Genomic DNA, 13,928 nt, shown 5'->3' with positions numbered 1-13,928 from the left:
CCAAGGTCAGTTTAATTTATTTAAAAAATGAAATTTCCACAAAAATCTTTGGATAAGTGAAAAGTTCCAAAATTTGGTGGTAAATGTGTTCTACCATTGTAGCAAGTTTCACTCCAATAGTTTTTAAAATGAGGGAGAAGGGAGCCCCTGATCTTTCCCCAATTATAGTACAGTAGAGTCTTACTTATCCAACATAAACGGGCTGGCAGAATGTTGGATAAGCAAATATGTTGGATAATAAGGAAGGATTATGGAAACACCTATTAAACATCAAATTAGGTTATGATTTTACAAATTAAGCACCAAAACATAATGTTATACAACAAATTTGACAGAAAAAGTAGTTCAATACGAAATAATGCTATGTAGTAATTACTGTATTTACAAATTTAGCACCAAAATATCAAGATTTATTGAAAACATCGACTGCAAAAATATGTTGGATAATCCAGAACGTTGGATAAGCGAGTGTTGGATAAGTGAGACTCTACTGTAATTATGAGCAATTACTATAAGGAAATAGAAATGAAATTTCGTTCCTCACAATGTAGTAATGAATGTTTCACAAACTATACTTTAGAAACACTTTAGAAATAAAATACCAGCACACCCAGTTTTGTAATGACTTTTGAACCATTTTTAATCGATTCCACACCCCTAATAGATACTGAGAATTTAAATAAATGCCAAACTTAAAGAAATATATTTACATTTTGAACATTTATATAGTTTTCTGAAGAGAAAAAAGATCAAATGAGAAGTGTGTTGAATTGAAATGCTAGACATGAAAAATAGTGTAGTTGTACAAAAATAACAGGGAAACTATTTAGGACATTATCACACAAAGGTGATGTAATATCGATTGCTGCTCCTGCACCGCCCCGCAATGAAGCTCTCCACTGTTATTGATGGGCAAAACACATTAGTAGACCCTGATAGAGCTATTTTCTTGGTATGTACCTGGTGTGATGAGAACCAGGTGCTTCTCTGACAGCATGGTGGTGATGTTATGGGGTTGGATTGCCCTCCTCTATCTCACTGAAAAGGAAATGTTAATTTTAAAAGGTTAACCCACTGACTTACTTTGGGTAAGCCACACACTCTTACCTCTGAGGGAAAAAAATCTTGCCAAGAAAACACTCAATAGGTTTGCTTTAGATATCATGATATCCTTAACACTGCCTCTCCATGTGCATAGTTTTCAACCTTTGTCAGCTTGCTATGCTCCAGGATCGATATTCTGTACTTTAGATCCCATTGGCAGTGATGGACAGTGTCATAATCAACATTGTCCATTATTAGGCAATAAAATACAGGTAGCAAAATTTACTACCAGCTGTTGTTCCTTTTTTGTGTTGTTTTCAGCTTGTACTGGAAGAAAAAAAGTAACAGTGTGGTGTGCTATGACATAGTACAAAACACTTATTTAATTTTTTTTTAAAAAAAACAGATTTTTCCAAACCCTTTGAATGTATTGCACTGTACATGATTATTTATTGTATTGTTTAATTGTATTATGATATGTTGTTTTTATATTTTGCTATATTGTACTGTTCTGGGCATGGCCCCATGTAAGCTGCCCCGAGTCCCCGTTGGGGAGATGGTGACGGGGTATAAATAAAGTTTTTATTATTATTATTATTATTATTATTATTATTATTATTATTATTATTATTATTATTATGTAAATAAGATGAGGAAAAAGCACTACCCCTCCAAATAAGTGATGTTTTAAAACCTGTCTTGTCTTATAGCCACTCCCACCCACATTCTTACCTTTTGAAGCAATGTTGTCGCTCATTCCTCACTGCCAAATTTATTTGTTAGGCTAATGGTAATTTGCGTATTCTTTCTATACTCTGAACATCTGTGAAATATGTGTGAATTGTATGTGTGAAATGACTCCAGGTGAGGTTATGAAAGTTCAGAATGCTGTGATACATGTTCTGTCTTGGGGCTTTTGGCAGGGTACCCCATCAATATTCTCAGGCTGCTGTTTGAAGGGATTCACAATGGAGGTATTATTATGTTTTGTGGACAGACAGCAAGCTATGCCCATTACCTTCACTGCCAGTCTCATTGCCCTTCATACATGGAGGGTGATTTTTTAAAAAAGAGGACAGCTTCCATGAAAAGTTTCTACATGATGGATTTGTGTATATGTTTTCAAGTTTGAATCCAGGGAGTGGGGTGAGCTCCCGCTGTTAGCCCCAGCTTCTGCCAACCTAGCAGTTCAAAAACATGCAAATGTGAGTAGATCCACAGGTACAGCTCTGGCGGGAAAGTAACGGTGTTCCATGCTTTCATGCCTGCCACATGACTTTGGAGGTGTCTACGGACAACGCTGGCTCTTTGGCTTAGAAATGGAGATAAGCACCAACCCCCAGAGTTGGACACGACTAGACTTAATGTCAGGGGAAAACCTTTACCTTTTCAAGTCACCTGACAACTTATGGTGATGCTGTGTACTTCATAGAGTTTTCTTAGGCAAGGAATATTCAAAAGTGGTTTTGGCAGTGCCTTCCTCTAAAATTGTCAGGATGTGATCGCCCAGCATTCACACTAGCTGAACTATTCCCATTCTACCAAAAGCAATTGGAGTGGAGATAGCCTAAATGATAAGGAGCCATCTGGCTAGGGGGATTGATTTATGGCCATGATCTGGTTTTCAAGCCAGGGCAGTGATGCTCTGGTGATGGGGCAAGTGGCTGTTTTCAAGTCTAAACCAACATCTCATATATGTCAAGGATAGTCTTTGATTTCACAAGTACTGACTTACAACCCTATTTCCTTTCATTGCAGGTCTCTGAGGACTCAGGAGGAGTTGTAAAAAGAAGTCGACGAAGAAAAATCCTGCTCCTTGGTGTTCTGCTGTTCATAGTGGTCCTTGGCCTTGTGCTACTCATCGTCTTCACAACTCTTACATGTAACCTAGGTGCTTGAATAATCTTTTTTCTGACTTGCCCTCTGTTTGAGCCATTCAGTAGAGCAGTAAGGACCACAGCTTCCTTCCCTTCATTTTCACATACAGGAACATGCCTTTTGCAGTTCTTGTTCTTCCACACAGATCATGTACAGAAGCTATTTTCTCTGACCAGAGTGTTCTCTTTCTCACTTCTATACCAAATCAAATATATAATATTCCGGATTAGTAAATAATCCAAAAGATAATTTCTTAAATACTCTTTGATAGGATCCTTTATGGTTCATCTCTGTTTTAGGGAGCCCAATTCCTTTTAGCATTAGAAGGTTCACAGAATTATACATATGTCCTATGTATTTATAATTCATATGTCCTATGTTTTTTGGAACAGGCAATTATTCAGCAAAGATTTGTTCCCACATTATGTAAAATTGTGGGGTTTTTTTTGACATATGTCACTTTTATTCTATATTAGCAGAAAAGGAGATGTCCAGGAATAAGTAAACTCCTTATGCTGCCAATGTGAGGCAAGAGATGACATGCACCTTAGAGCTGATATTGACTTATGATGACCCAGTGAGAGGAATTTCTTGGCAAGATTTATTGTCTTGCTCTAAGGCAAAGAGAGTATGACTTGCCCAATGTCACGAGACTTTCTTTCCTGAGACCTAGATTAATACTCATATGATTACATAAAGTTGGCTTTCCACAGTCATACTACTTTTAACTGTAGTATGAACTTTTTCAATTGGATGCTTGGTTGCTTCTCATAGTTCTTTTCCCTTTTCTGAGTCCAGAATAGGACAGCAGCTTGTACCTCTGGTCAACACTACAAATAAGAGCTATTTGAATGCTAAGATCTCGAGGTTGCATCATGATAAAAGTCCCATAGGTAAAGGTAAACGCTTTCCCCTGAAAGTCTAGTCATGTCTAACTCTGGAGGTTGGTGCTCATCTCCATTTCTAAGCCGAAGAGCCGGCAATGTCTGTAGACACCTCCAAGGTCATGTGGCTGGCATGACTGTATGGAGTGCTGTTACCTTCCCTCTGGTGCAGTACCTATTGATCTACTCACATTTGCATGTTTTTGAACTGCTAGGTTGGCAGAAGCTGGGGCTAACAGCAGGAGTGCATCCCACTCCCTGGATTCGAACTGCTGACCTTTCAGTCAGCAAATTCAGCAACTCAGTGGTTTAACACACTGCACCACTGTGGGCCTTACTTTTTAAAAAAGTAATTTTAATTCAAAGGAAAAACAAAATAAAATACAGAGGATCTTGTACAATTTTAAACTAAAAAAAACTACACAGATGCCTACTGCCTCTACTAGTACAAGACTATAACTTACTATTATAAATAACAAAGCAGAAAAACAAAAATGAAACATACAAAAAAACCCCAAAACACAAAAAAGATTTACTAACTTTCTATGAGCTGATTAATTTATGAATCTTACAATTGACAATATCCCCCTTGTTGTGAAAAGTTAATGAACAAGACTCAATCTTCCTTAAAGTTAGTCTAAGATTTTTTCATTGGCTAATCAGTTTGCCCATCTTGACTAATTCATAGATCTTCATCAGCCATTCTTCTTGAGTTGGGATAACTGGTTCCTTCCTTCTCTGAGCATATTCCTTTCATGCAGCCGTTATCGTTTACTGTAACATTCTCCCAAATTTTCTTTCTAAAATACCATCCAGCATTTGCAAAAAATAAAACGCTGGTCTCAATGTGAATTTAACCTTAACAATATTTTCCAGCAAGAAATGTATTTGAGTCCAGTGCCTCTGGGCCTTTCCACAAGACCAACACATATGATAAAATGTCTCAACATGTGCTCACATTTCCAACATGTGTTAGAGCTGCCCTTATACAGTTTTGAAAGTCTCTCCAGTGTCAAATACTATTTGTGCGTCATCTTATTTTTAAAAATCTTTAAAATCATTACACAAATGAACTTCAAACTCTTTGTCCACAGCTACTCCCATTGTTCCAACTGGGAAGTCCATGGCTTTCATAGTCAGTACTAGTCGGGTTTCTCTTACTCTCTTTGTCAGTTGAGTGGCTAGAAAGTCAAAGTAGATTAAGTATTAGAATGCAGACTTGCAATCTAACTACTGTCCCATTCAGAGCAGGGCTCCACTTTGATGAGGATGCATTCACAGACATTAGAATCACATTGCAAAATAGCTTTGTCTTTTGTTTGAAAACTTGATTGTCCTGTTGTTCAAATATCTTTCTTTTGGGTCATCAGTGTTGACTTTAGAGGAACAAATGGCAAAATAAACATTCAAGTCAATCCTTTCATCTTTTAGAGAGCCCTCTTGCCCCTAGGACTTTAAATCCTTCTGATAACACTATTTCTCTTTACAAGCCAAAAAGCTGAGCCCAGCAAACCACTCTCTGTGGGATAGTCCTCCAAGAAACAGTAGGCACAATGTCGGATTCTCCTACTTCATATAGGACAGTGGTTCTCAACCTGTGAGTCCCCAGATGTTTTGGCCCTTCAACTCCTAGAAATCCTAACAGTTGGTAAACTGGCTGGGATTTCTGGGAGTTGTAGGCCAAAACACCTGGGGACCCACAGGCTGAGAACAACTGATATAGGAGGAGTGCTATCACCAATACTTGCATCTGGGCATTCTTCTATAGACATTTGGTGAGATACACAGTAGTGAGATACACAGTAGTGATCTTCCAATTTCAAAAACATTGCTTTCTGCAGTTTCCTACATAAAACTACATAAGGGGCCAGGCTGTGGTGCAGGCTGGTGAGCAACCTGCTGCAATAAATCACTTTGACCATGAGATCATGAGTTCGAGGCCAGCCCTTGGCAGGGTGAGCACCCGTCAATTAAAATAAATAAATATAAAATAGCCCCTGCTCGTTGCTGACCTAGCAACCCGAAAGATAGTTGCATCTATCAAGTAGGAAATAAGGTACCACTTATAAGTGGGGAGGCAAATTTAACTAATTTACGACATTGGAATGAGGAAGTGCCGTCACAGTGAATGATGAAGCAGCTGCTCCCCCCTGTGGCCAGAATCGAACATCCCTCAGGAGAAGGTTAAATTGCCTCTGTGTCTGTCTGTCTCTGTCTCTGTTCTATATATATATGGCCATTGAATGTTTGCCCTATATGTATATAATGTGATCCGCCCTGAGTCCCCTTCAGGGTGAGAAGGGCGGAATATAAATACCGTAACTAAATAAATAAATAAATAAATGTTCCTCTCAAAAATAACTTAGTACCACAGGTCATCCGCCTCACACAGGATTGATAGAATTGTCTCCCCACTAGACATTTTACCCAGAGTGTAGTAAATTTTCTTCATCCTGACCAAAAAGGACACAGAGTTAGGGCCAGACTCAAATTTAAAATCCATAAATACCTTCATCAAAACAGAAAAATTACGTAAAGAGAGTTTGTAGACTATTCAAGAACACCTACATCTAGGGGACTTTATAGCTTTGATCAATCCTGCATGAGCTTATTCCATCTCCTCATTCATGCCTCATCCACATTCATGCCACTACAAGGGCTATTTAGTCCAATCCTTTGAATTGTAGGTGGATGGAAAGCTAGCAAAAACAGAGCTACAAAACAGGATGAGTCAAGAAAACAAATGAGCATCTCAAGTCTTATATAATAAAGATTCAAGATGCTCATTTGTTTCCTTGCCTTCCAAACTACTCTTCCACTCTCCTGAGGGTGCTGAAGAAAATCAAACAGGAGAATTTATACTGGTAGCTCCACACTGGACACAAAGATCTTGGTTTTCCCAGATACTATCTGTTGGTGTTCGGAAACCATGGTTTCTCTTTCTGATTCCTCACCTGTTCCCTCAAGATCCCATTCACTGCACAGATCCAAACTGGTTCCATCTGAATAGTAGGCTTACCTAAAATTAGGCTATTCTGAAAGTTTTGCAAACACCTTACTGTATTCTCTTCAGTTTTACTACGCTGTTTTCCCCCAAAATAAGACAGGGTCTTATATTAATTTTTGCTCCAAAAGACGTGTTAGAGCTTGTTTTCAGGAGCAGTCTTATTTTTCCAAATTGACTTTTTAAATTAACGATATATACAACTTATTTTTGAAATAGGGCTTATATTTCGAGCATCCTCAAAAATGATGAAAAATCACGATAGGTCTTATTTTCAGGGTAGATCTTATTTTGGGGAAAACGGGATATCAGAAATAACAAAACTATATGGAAGGCTCTGGTCCAACTTACATCTCAGAACGTATCTCCCCTACGGACCGTCCCGCAGATTAAGATCTTCGAGTGAGGCCCTCATCTCGGTCTCGCTGCCGTCACAGGTGAAGTTGGTGGGGACGAGAGACAGGGCTTTTTCGGTGGTGGCTCCGCGGCTGTGGAACTCCTTGCCAAGGGAGAGTAGGGAAGCCCCTTCACTCATGTCTTTTAGAAAGCAGCTGAAGACCTGGATGTGGGACCAAGCTTTTGGCCCATCCTAGGATATGAGTTGATATGACCTGATGGATTCTATGGATTAATATTAAGTCAAACACGGACTGGCTCTGACTTTGCTCAATTCTACTGCCCCTGTTGTAATGGTCACATGGTTTTTATTGTTTTAATTTGATTTGGATACTGGCTTTTAATTGTGTTTTATGTTTGGTTTTACTACATTTGTATTATATATGGCATCTAATTATGCCATTGTGTAAAACCACTCTGGGTTCTCCTGGGAGAGAAGAGCTGTATATAAAATAAATAAATAAATAAATAAATAAGGTAACAGCTTACTTGGCTTGGACAGTTGCAATTTCAGCTGACTACCCCACTAACTTACCTAAAGGAGACTGTTCGGGGCATGGTCTGATTTAATCCTTCCCATTCACTAACCAATTAACTTACTTGATTAGTTTATTGAATATCCCATCTTTTTTCTAACTCAGGGCCCAAGTTAACAAAATTAACTAAACCGAAGTACTCTAAATTGTATAGATATGCCTCTGCAAAAGTGGCATTTGGTAGGAAGGGTTTTCTAAACAAGTGGTTAAGCAATATTTGTAAATGAGCCTAGGGAGAACAACCAAGGATCCAATCTAAAAACAATCCTTTATTTTGCCTGGAAAACAGAATTCATATCAAGATGTCTTCTTTTATACAAGCAAAAATGGATCTTCAGAATACTTTCCAATGCAACATCCTTTCTGTCTAATTGTAGGCCATCTTTTTGTTGTTCATCACTGTTTTTTTACATTTCCCCAGAAACCTGCAATACGACGACATGTCTTCTGCTTCTGGCAAGGTTCCTGAAGGCCCATAATCATACCATCGATCCTTGTGAAGATTTCTTCAGTTACACCTGTGGCAACTGGGACTCCAACTACACACAAGGGATGGACATGCCACTGATGAATGTCTTTGATGTACTCTTGGAAGAAAACCAGCTCATTATGAAGAAGCTCTTAGGTAAGACAGATGGGTACTGTACTGCTATAACCAGAGCCGGCCCTAGGTATTTTTCAAGTGTAGGCAAACAGAATTTTGGCGCCCCCCCCAAACCAATCACTGAAAAATAAAAGCGTTGGATAAGCGAAAATGTTGGATAATAAGGAAGTATAAAGGAAAAGCCTATAAAACATCAAATTACATTATGATTTTAAAAATTAAGCACCAAAACATCATGTTTTACAACAAATCAATAGAAAAAGCAGTTCAATACATGGTAATGTTATGTAGGAATTACTATATTTGCAAATTTAGCACTAAACATTGAACAGGGATATAGGGCAGTGTGGACTTAGATAACCCAGATAGCCCTCAGTATTAAAAAAAACCTCTAAAATCAGGACAATAAATAAAGAACAACACTCTGAAAACAGAAGAAATCCAGACAGTAAACAATCAGGGACAGCTAACTCCTCCCAAAAAAAGATTCTCCCAGGCAAGAAGAAGCCAGGCCTTGAAGCCACAGGGCCATTAAATGCTAATCAAGGTGATTAATTACAACATTCACACCTGCTTCAAAGAAAAGTTCTTTCTCCCACCCTGGACCTTCTACAGATATATAAACCCCACATACCTAGCTTCCAAGTTCCTACAGACCTCACAATCTCTGAAGGCCCCAAAGGTGGGCTTGCGTGGTGCGAAGGTGGGTCTGCGCTGGCCGGAAGGCCCAGCGCGGCCGCTGGAAGGCCCGAAAGAGAAGGAAGGAGGTGGAGAGTGGTGCCCTCCTCCCAGGACGATGGTGCCCCCGGGACGATGGCGCCACAGGCAAATGCCTATTTCACCTTATGGTTGGACCGCCTCTGGCTATAACCAAAGTCCCTTGCAAGTCTTTCCTTCTGACATTTGGAAGGAGGAACTAACAAACATTGCTATCATGAAACTGATATCATTTGTCATCAGAACTAATATGCATCCATTGCCGCCAATAATGTTCACACCATTCTTAAGAAGGTCTAAATGCATGCAGAATTTACTATATTTCTTTATTAATTTTAACACAAACATTCTAGTGCAAACACTCTAATTCACCGCAAGGCATTCAACAATCAAAAAGGAAGAGAAAAAGAAAGTAAACAAAAACAAGAAGAGAAATGTGCATAAATAACAATACAGATCTAGATAGATAACTAATAGCTAAAACTAAACTAAACTGGCACTACTACAACACTGTGTCATGACATCAAACCCAAACTAATCAAACATTATCTACAACAAAGAACTGTGACCCCCCAATCCAAACTGTAATGAAAAAGAAAAACTGATGACAAAAATTCTAACATTCTAACATTACAGATACAACTGAATTGAATTGATTAGAATTGGTAGTAATTATAATAACAGATTATTACATTGTGAGATTTCTTTTTGCTCAAAAAGTCCACAGTTTGAAATCTTACAAAAAATTGCAGTTATTTTATCTTTTAAGATATGTGTTAGTTTGGCAATTTGAGCCAACTCAGCACCCTGAACAACTCATTCTTCCATCGTTGATATTTCTGTCCAATGATTGGTATTTCTTTGTTGTCAAAGGCTTTCATGGCTGGGATCACCGGGTTGTTGTATGTTTTCCATGCTGTATGGAACATGGCCATACAGCCCGGAAAACATACAACAACCCATTGGTATTTCTGTCTGGTCAATGTTCTTGCAGCTGTTACTATATATCAAAGTTGTTGTCCATATTTATGATTTAATTCCTAATCAATATAATATCCAACAAATCATTTCTGGTGACATTGCAAAAAGTGCCTTTGTGATTTTTAAAATTTTATCTCTAGCAATGCTGTTGGCAAAATATCTCTAAAAGTGTCAATTTCCATCACAGCAGTGTCAAGATGAATAGACAATGTGAAAGGACACTTGGAGCAAACTATCTAGTCCTATTACTATTGCCTCCTCTAAGGCATTCTTGACTTTTCAGTGATAAGCACTGCTGCACTTACAACAGAAATAGCATGTAAATCTTAACCCTTTCACCTTCATGTAAGTCCACCACCTATAAAAACATACACTTAAAGTTTAAAGAGCTAAACCTCAAGCAGAATGTGAAGCCTATTTTGGAGCTTAATTTATGATCTTTTGATATATGGCTCTGTCTTCTAAATAGACCTTCAAAGGAGAAGAGTTTTAAAGCATAAGTAACTACATATGCTCATATCAGTTCTTTTTTTATCCTTCTTTCTTACCACTTGGTCTCTTCCTCTGATGTCTTCCTTGCTGATGCAGCAAGTTCCTTGGTTTATGTAGAACCATCTTGTGGGTGATGTTGTTCTACAGAGTATCAGACATGTTGCAGATTTCACACAGAAAATCAAATACAGTTGAACTATTTCTGCTTGTGCCCACTTACTGGAATGCATTCTCTCTTACAAAGTTGGAAGAAAAATGTTGCTGAGCTTCAGGGCACTGATGACAATTGCTCCATGTCCATGGAAGACTGCTATTATTACTATTGCTATTAAAGTAACGGTGAAGGTTTCCCCTGACGTTACGTCCAGTCGTGTCCGACTCTGAGGGTTGGTGCTCATCTCAATTTCTAAGCCAAAGAGCCAGCGTTGTCCGTAGACACCTCCAAGGTCATGTGGCTGGCATGACTGCATGGAGCACCATAATTATTATTATTATTTATTTATTTATTTATTTATTTCTAGACTGCCCTCTCTCTTCAGAGGGACTCAGGGTAGTTTACATACATATAAAAGGCAAACATTAAGTGCTCTCTCTCTCTCTCTCTCTCTCTCTCTCTCTCTCTCTCTCTCTCTCTCTCTCTCATTCCCATCAACCAAACTTGTGATGGGGGTAGGACCAAGAGCAGGGTATCCTCCACTGACCGAAGTGCACAAGGTGATTTATATAGGGAGATGCAGTTGGACAAATAGCCTGAACCTGTACCATTTAAGAATTTATAAGGAACAACCAGCACTTTGTATTTAGCTTGGAAGCGGACCGGCAGCTAGTGAAGCTGCTGTAACATGGGAGTGGTTCTCTTCCTGTACGGAGCTCCAGTTAGTAACCTAGCTGACAATCTCTGATCTAACTGTAGCTTCCGAACTAAGGCAGCCCCAAGGAAAAAGCATTGCAGTAATCCAGGCAGTATGTGACAAAGGCATGAACTACCATGGTGAAGTCAGGCATCTCAAGGTACGGGCACAGCTGGCACACAAGTTTTAACTGTGCAAAGGCGCTCCTGGACACCACCAACACCTAAGGTTCCAGGGTCAGCAATGTGTCCAGGATCACCCCCAGAATGCAAACCTGTGCCTTCAGAGAAAGTGTGACCCTGTCCAGGACAGGTTGTTACCCTATACTGTACCCTGTTCTGCTTTCGACTGACCAGGAGTACCTCTGTCTTGTCAGGATTTAGTTTCAGCTTGTTGGCTCTCATCCAGTCCATCACTGATGACAGCCACTGGTTCAGGATCAGAACGGCATCCTTGGCTTTTGGCGGAAAGGAGTAATAAAGTTGGGTGTCAGTTGTGTAAATTTGACACTGAACTCCAAAACTCTGGATGATCTCTCCCAGCGGTTTCATGTAAATGTTAAACAGCATGGGGAACAGAATTGAACCCTGTGGGACACCACAAGCCTCAGGCCAGGGAGTCGAACAGGAGTCCCCCAGCTCCACTATCTGGGTCCGCCCCTCCAGGACCTTTAAGCAATTTTACAGATTTTTAAAATTAAGAAAATCTTTGGCCACAATGTCAGTTGTAGCTCAACATCCCTCCATCTAAGCGCTTGCTCTTATTTCAGGTTTCAGGAAAGTGTTCACCACATTATTTACCAAAATGTGTCCAGGAGAACCATTCAATTCAGCTTTAAAATAAAATAAAATAGATGGGCAAAACTTTACAGTGAAATAATTGGCTAGTTAGTAGGGATATGCATAATTTTGTCTTTAATTTGTATTTCATATCAAATTTGTTCAATTCATGCATATGAATTGAAATTAGAAACATGTAGGAAAGGTGGAAGGAATTTAAGAACTGAAACACCAATCATTTTCATTAATATTCTGTAACATTCAATTTCCTCCCAAGGTCAGTTTAATTTTCAGTATAAGAATTTCCATGCTAATAGACTTTGCAATGCTCATCTAGTCTTTTTTTTTAACATCTGTACTGTGTGCAACACTTATGACTAGCGCTGGATCAGACCCTCAATCTAGTATTAGTTCTGTGTCAGTTTGAAAGAGCTGAGCCTGCAACAAGCTTTTGACTATTTCATTATCTGTTTTATCTTGCACCATCTCAAAGTAAATTTGTTTCGTGACGTACATTGTTTGAGAATGTTTCCATCATTTTGTATGTTCCTTCTATTCCTCAGAGGAGCCACGGCTGGGGGTTAAAAGCTCAGCGAAGGAGAAAGCTGTACGGTTTTATACTTCTTGCATGGATACAGAACAGATTGAAGCTCGAGGTGCTCAACCTTTGAAGCAGATCGTAAACGAGGTGATCACTCACTATATACAACTCTGTGTGTGTGTGTGCCACTGCCATTTATCCCATCTAGAATTCTTCCTATCAGCAGAAAGAATGGATAAAAGAAAATGAAGTGTTTTAATTCATAACCAAGAACACCAAGTCCCACAACAAAGTTGCTGATTATTTGGTAAGCTGTTGTATTCCTACTCTTAGCTTTTCTGATCCACAAGTAAATTCCTATTGCATCACTTGTATTTAATAATAATAATAATAATAATAATAATAATAATAATAATAATAATAACAACAACAACAACAACAACCCTCGCGGTGATGTTGACCAGCTATATCTGCCTAGAAGATCAGGTGGCAGAGGACTCTTACAAGTAAAACAAGCAGTCAAACAAGAAGAACATACCCTGGCAGAATATGTAAAGCAAAGTGAAGAACCTGCTTTGATTGAAGTCAGAAATCAGAAACTCCTCAAAACACAGCAGACAAAGAATCAGTACAAGAAAACTTCACTACAAACTAGAGCTGACAGCTGGCACAACAAAACATTGCATGGAAAGTTCCTTGACAAAATTGAAGGAAAAGCTGATAGAAGACCTGGCTATGGCTCACAGATGGGACACTGAAGAAGGAGACAGAAGGCCTGATCCTTGCAGCCCAGGAGCAAGCCATCAGAACAAATGCAATTAAGTCAAGATCGAAAAAAATTGGGTCATTTTAGACTGTGCAAGGAAGCTGACAAAACCATGGATCATATCCTCAGCTGCTGTAAGAAAATCACACAGACAGACTACAAACAGAGGCACAACTATGTGGCCCAAATGATTCATTGGAACTTATGCCTCAAGTACCACCTCCCAGCAGTAAAGAACTGGTGGGATCACAAACCTGCAAAGGTAATGGAAAATGAACACACAAAGATACTGTGGACTTCCAAATCCAGACTGACAAAGTTCTGCAACACAATACACCAGACCTCACAGTTGTGGAAAAGAAAAAAGTCTGGATCATTGATGTCGCCATACCAGGTGACAGTCACATTGATGAAAAACAACAGAAAAAACTCAGCCGCTATCAGGACCAGGTGCC

At 39.1% G+C, this 13,928-nt stretch overlaps 1 protein-coding gene across 5 annotated transcripts in view; it reads left to right on the top strand.

Annotated features, from left to right (window-relative positions):
- kel (Kell metallo-endopeptidase (Kell blood group)) overlaps nt 1–13,928 on the top strand; it is a 64,609-nt gene that overhangs the window by 16,070 nt on the left and 34,611 nt on the right. For all 5 annotated transcript variants that reach the window (XM_062971739.1, XM_062971737.1, XM_062971741.1 and 2 more), the window contains 3 exons: nt 2,803–2,935; nt 8,164–8,367; nt 12,730–12,854. In XM_062971739.1, the coding sequence (XP_062827809.1) occupies nt 2,803–2,935; nt 8,164–8,367; nt 12,730–12,854 (462 nt within the window). The remainder of the gene's footprint in view (nt 1–2,802; nt 2,936–8,163; nt 8,368–12,729; nt 12,855–13,928) is intronic.

The sequence above is a fragment of the Anolis carolinensis genome, chromosome 2 (genome assembly GCF_035594765.1).
Source record: "Anolis carolinensis isolate JA03-04 chromosome 2, rAnoCar3.1.pri, whole genome shotgun sequence".
NCBI classification, from domain to species: domain Eukaryota; kingdom Metazoa; phylum Chordata; class Lepidosauria; order Squamata; family Dactyloidae; genus Anolis; species Anolis carolinensis.
This window is presented reverse-complemented; position numbering and strand designations above follow the sequence as displayed.